Below are 412 nucleotides of genomic sequence, written 5' to 3' on the forward strand. Positions count from 1 at the left end.
GCTGACGACTATCGCGAACTAGCAACGGCACACGTAAGTATTTTCCATATATCCCTCGATATCTATTATCCAGCTATCTATTACTCACATTATCCTTCTCTTGTCCCTCGTTGCGTCCTCACAACTCCCCCCCCCCCCCCGCGCCTCTGCCGCAGCCATGGAGGTGAACGAACCGAAGTACAGGACGGCCGTCGGCGTCCTAATCTTCCTACCGTATGCCCTCACCGTCATCGCCCTCGGGGGCTACGGCTACCTTCTGCGGGACTGGCGCTGGCTCAGTGTCACGACCTCCCTGCCCTGCCTGCTCTTCCTGCCGATGCTGCTGTGAGTGCCTGAGGGCTTGGGTTCAAGTGGCTGTTCTTTTGCTGTTGTTTTTTATATCTCGCATACTCACCCATTCAGTCCCCTCTCA

General features: G+C 56.1%; 1 protein-coding gene across 1 annotated transcript in view; it reads left to right on the plus strand.

Annotated features, from left to right (window-relative positions):
- The window catches only part of LOC119589348 (organic cation transporter protein-like), a gene marked incomplete in the record, with an annotated part of 79,660 nt that overhangs the window by 46,242 nt on the left and 33,006 nt on the right, over nt 1-412 (plus strand). The window contains 1 exon segment of the mRNA XM_037937968.1: nt 156-324. Within this exon segment, the coding sequence (XP_037793896.1) occupies nt 156-324 (169 nt within the window).

This window comes from Penaeus monodon, chromosome 25, assembly GCF_015228065.2.
Source record: "Penaeus monodon isolate SGIC_2016 chromosome 25, NSTDA_Pmon_1, whole genome shotgun sequence".
In the NCBI taxonomy this organism is placed as follows: domain Eukaryota; kingdom Metazoa; phylum Arthropoda; class Malacostraca; order Decapoda; family Penaeidae; genus Penaeus; species Penaeus monodon.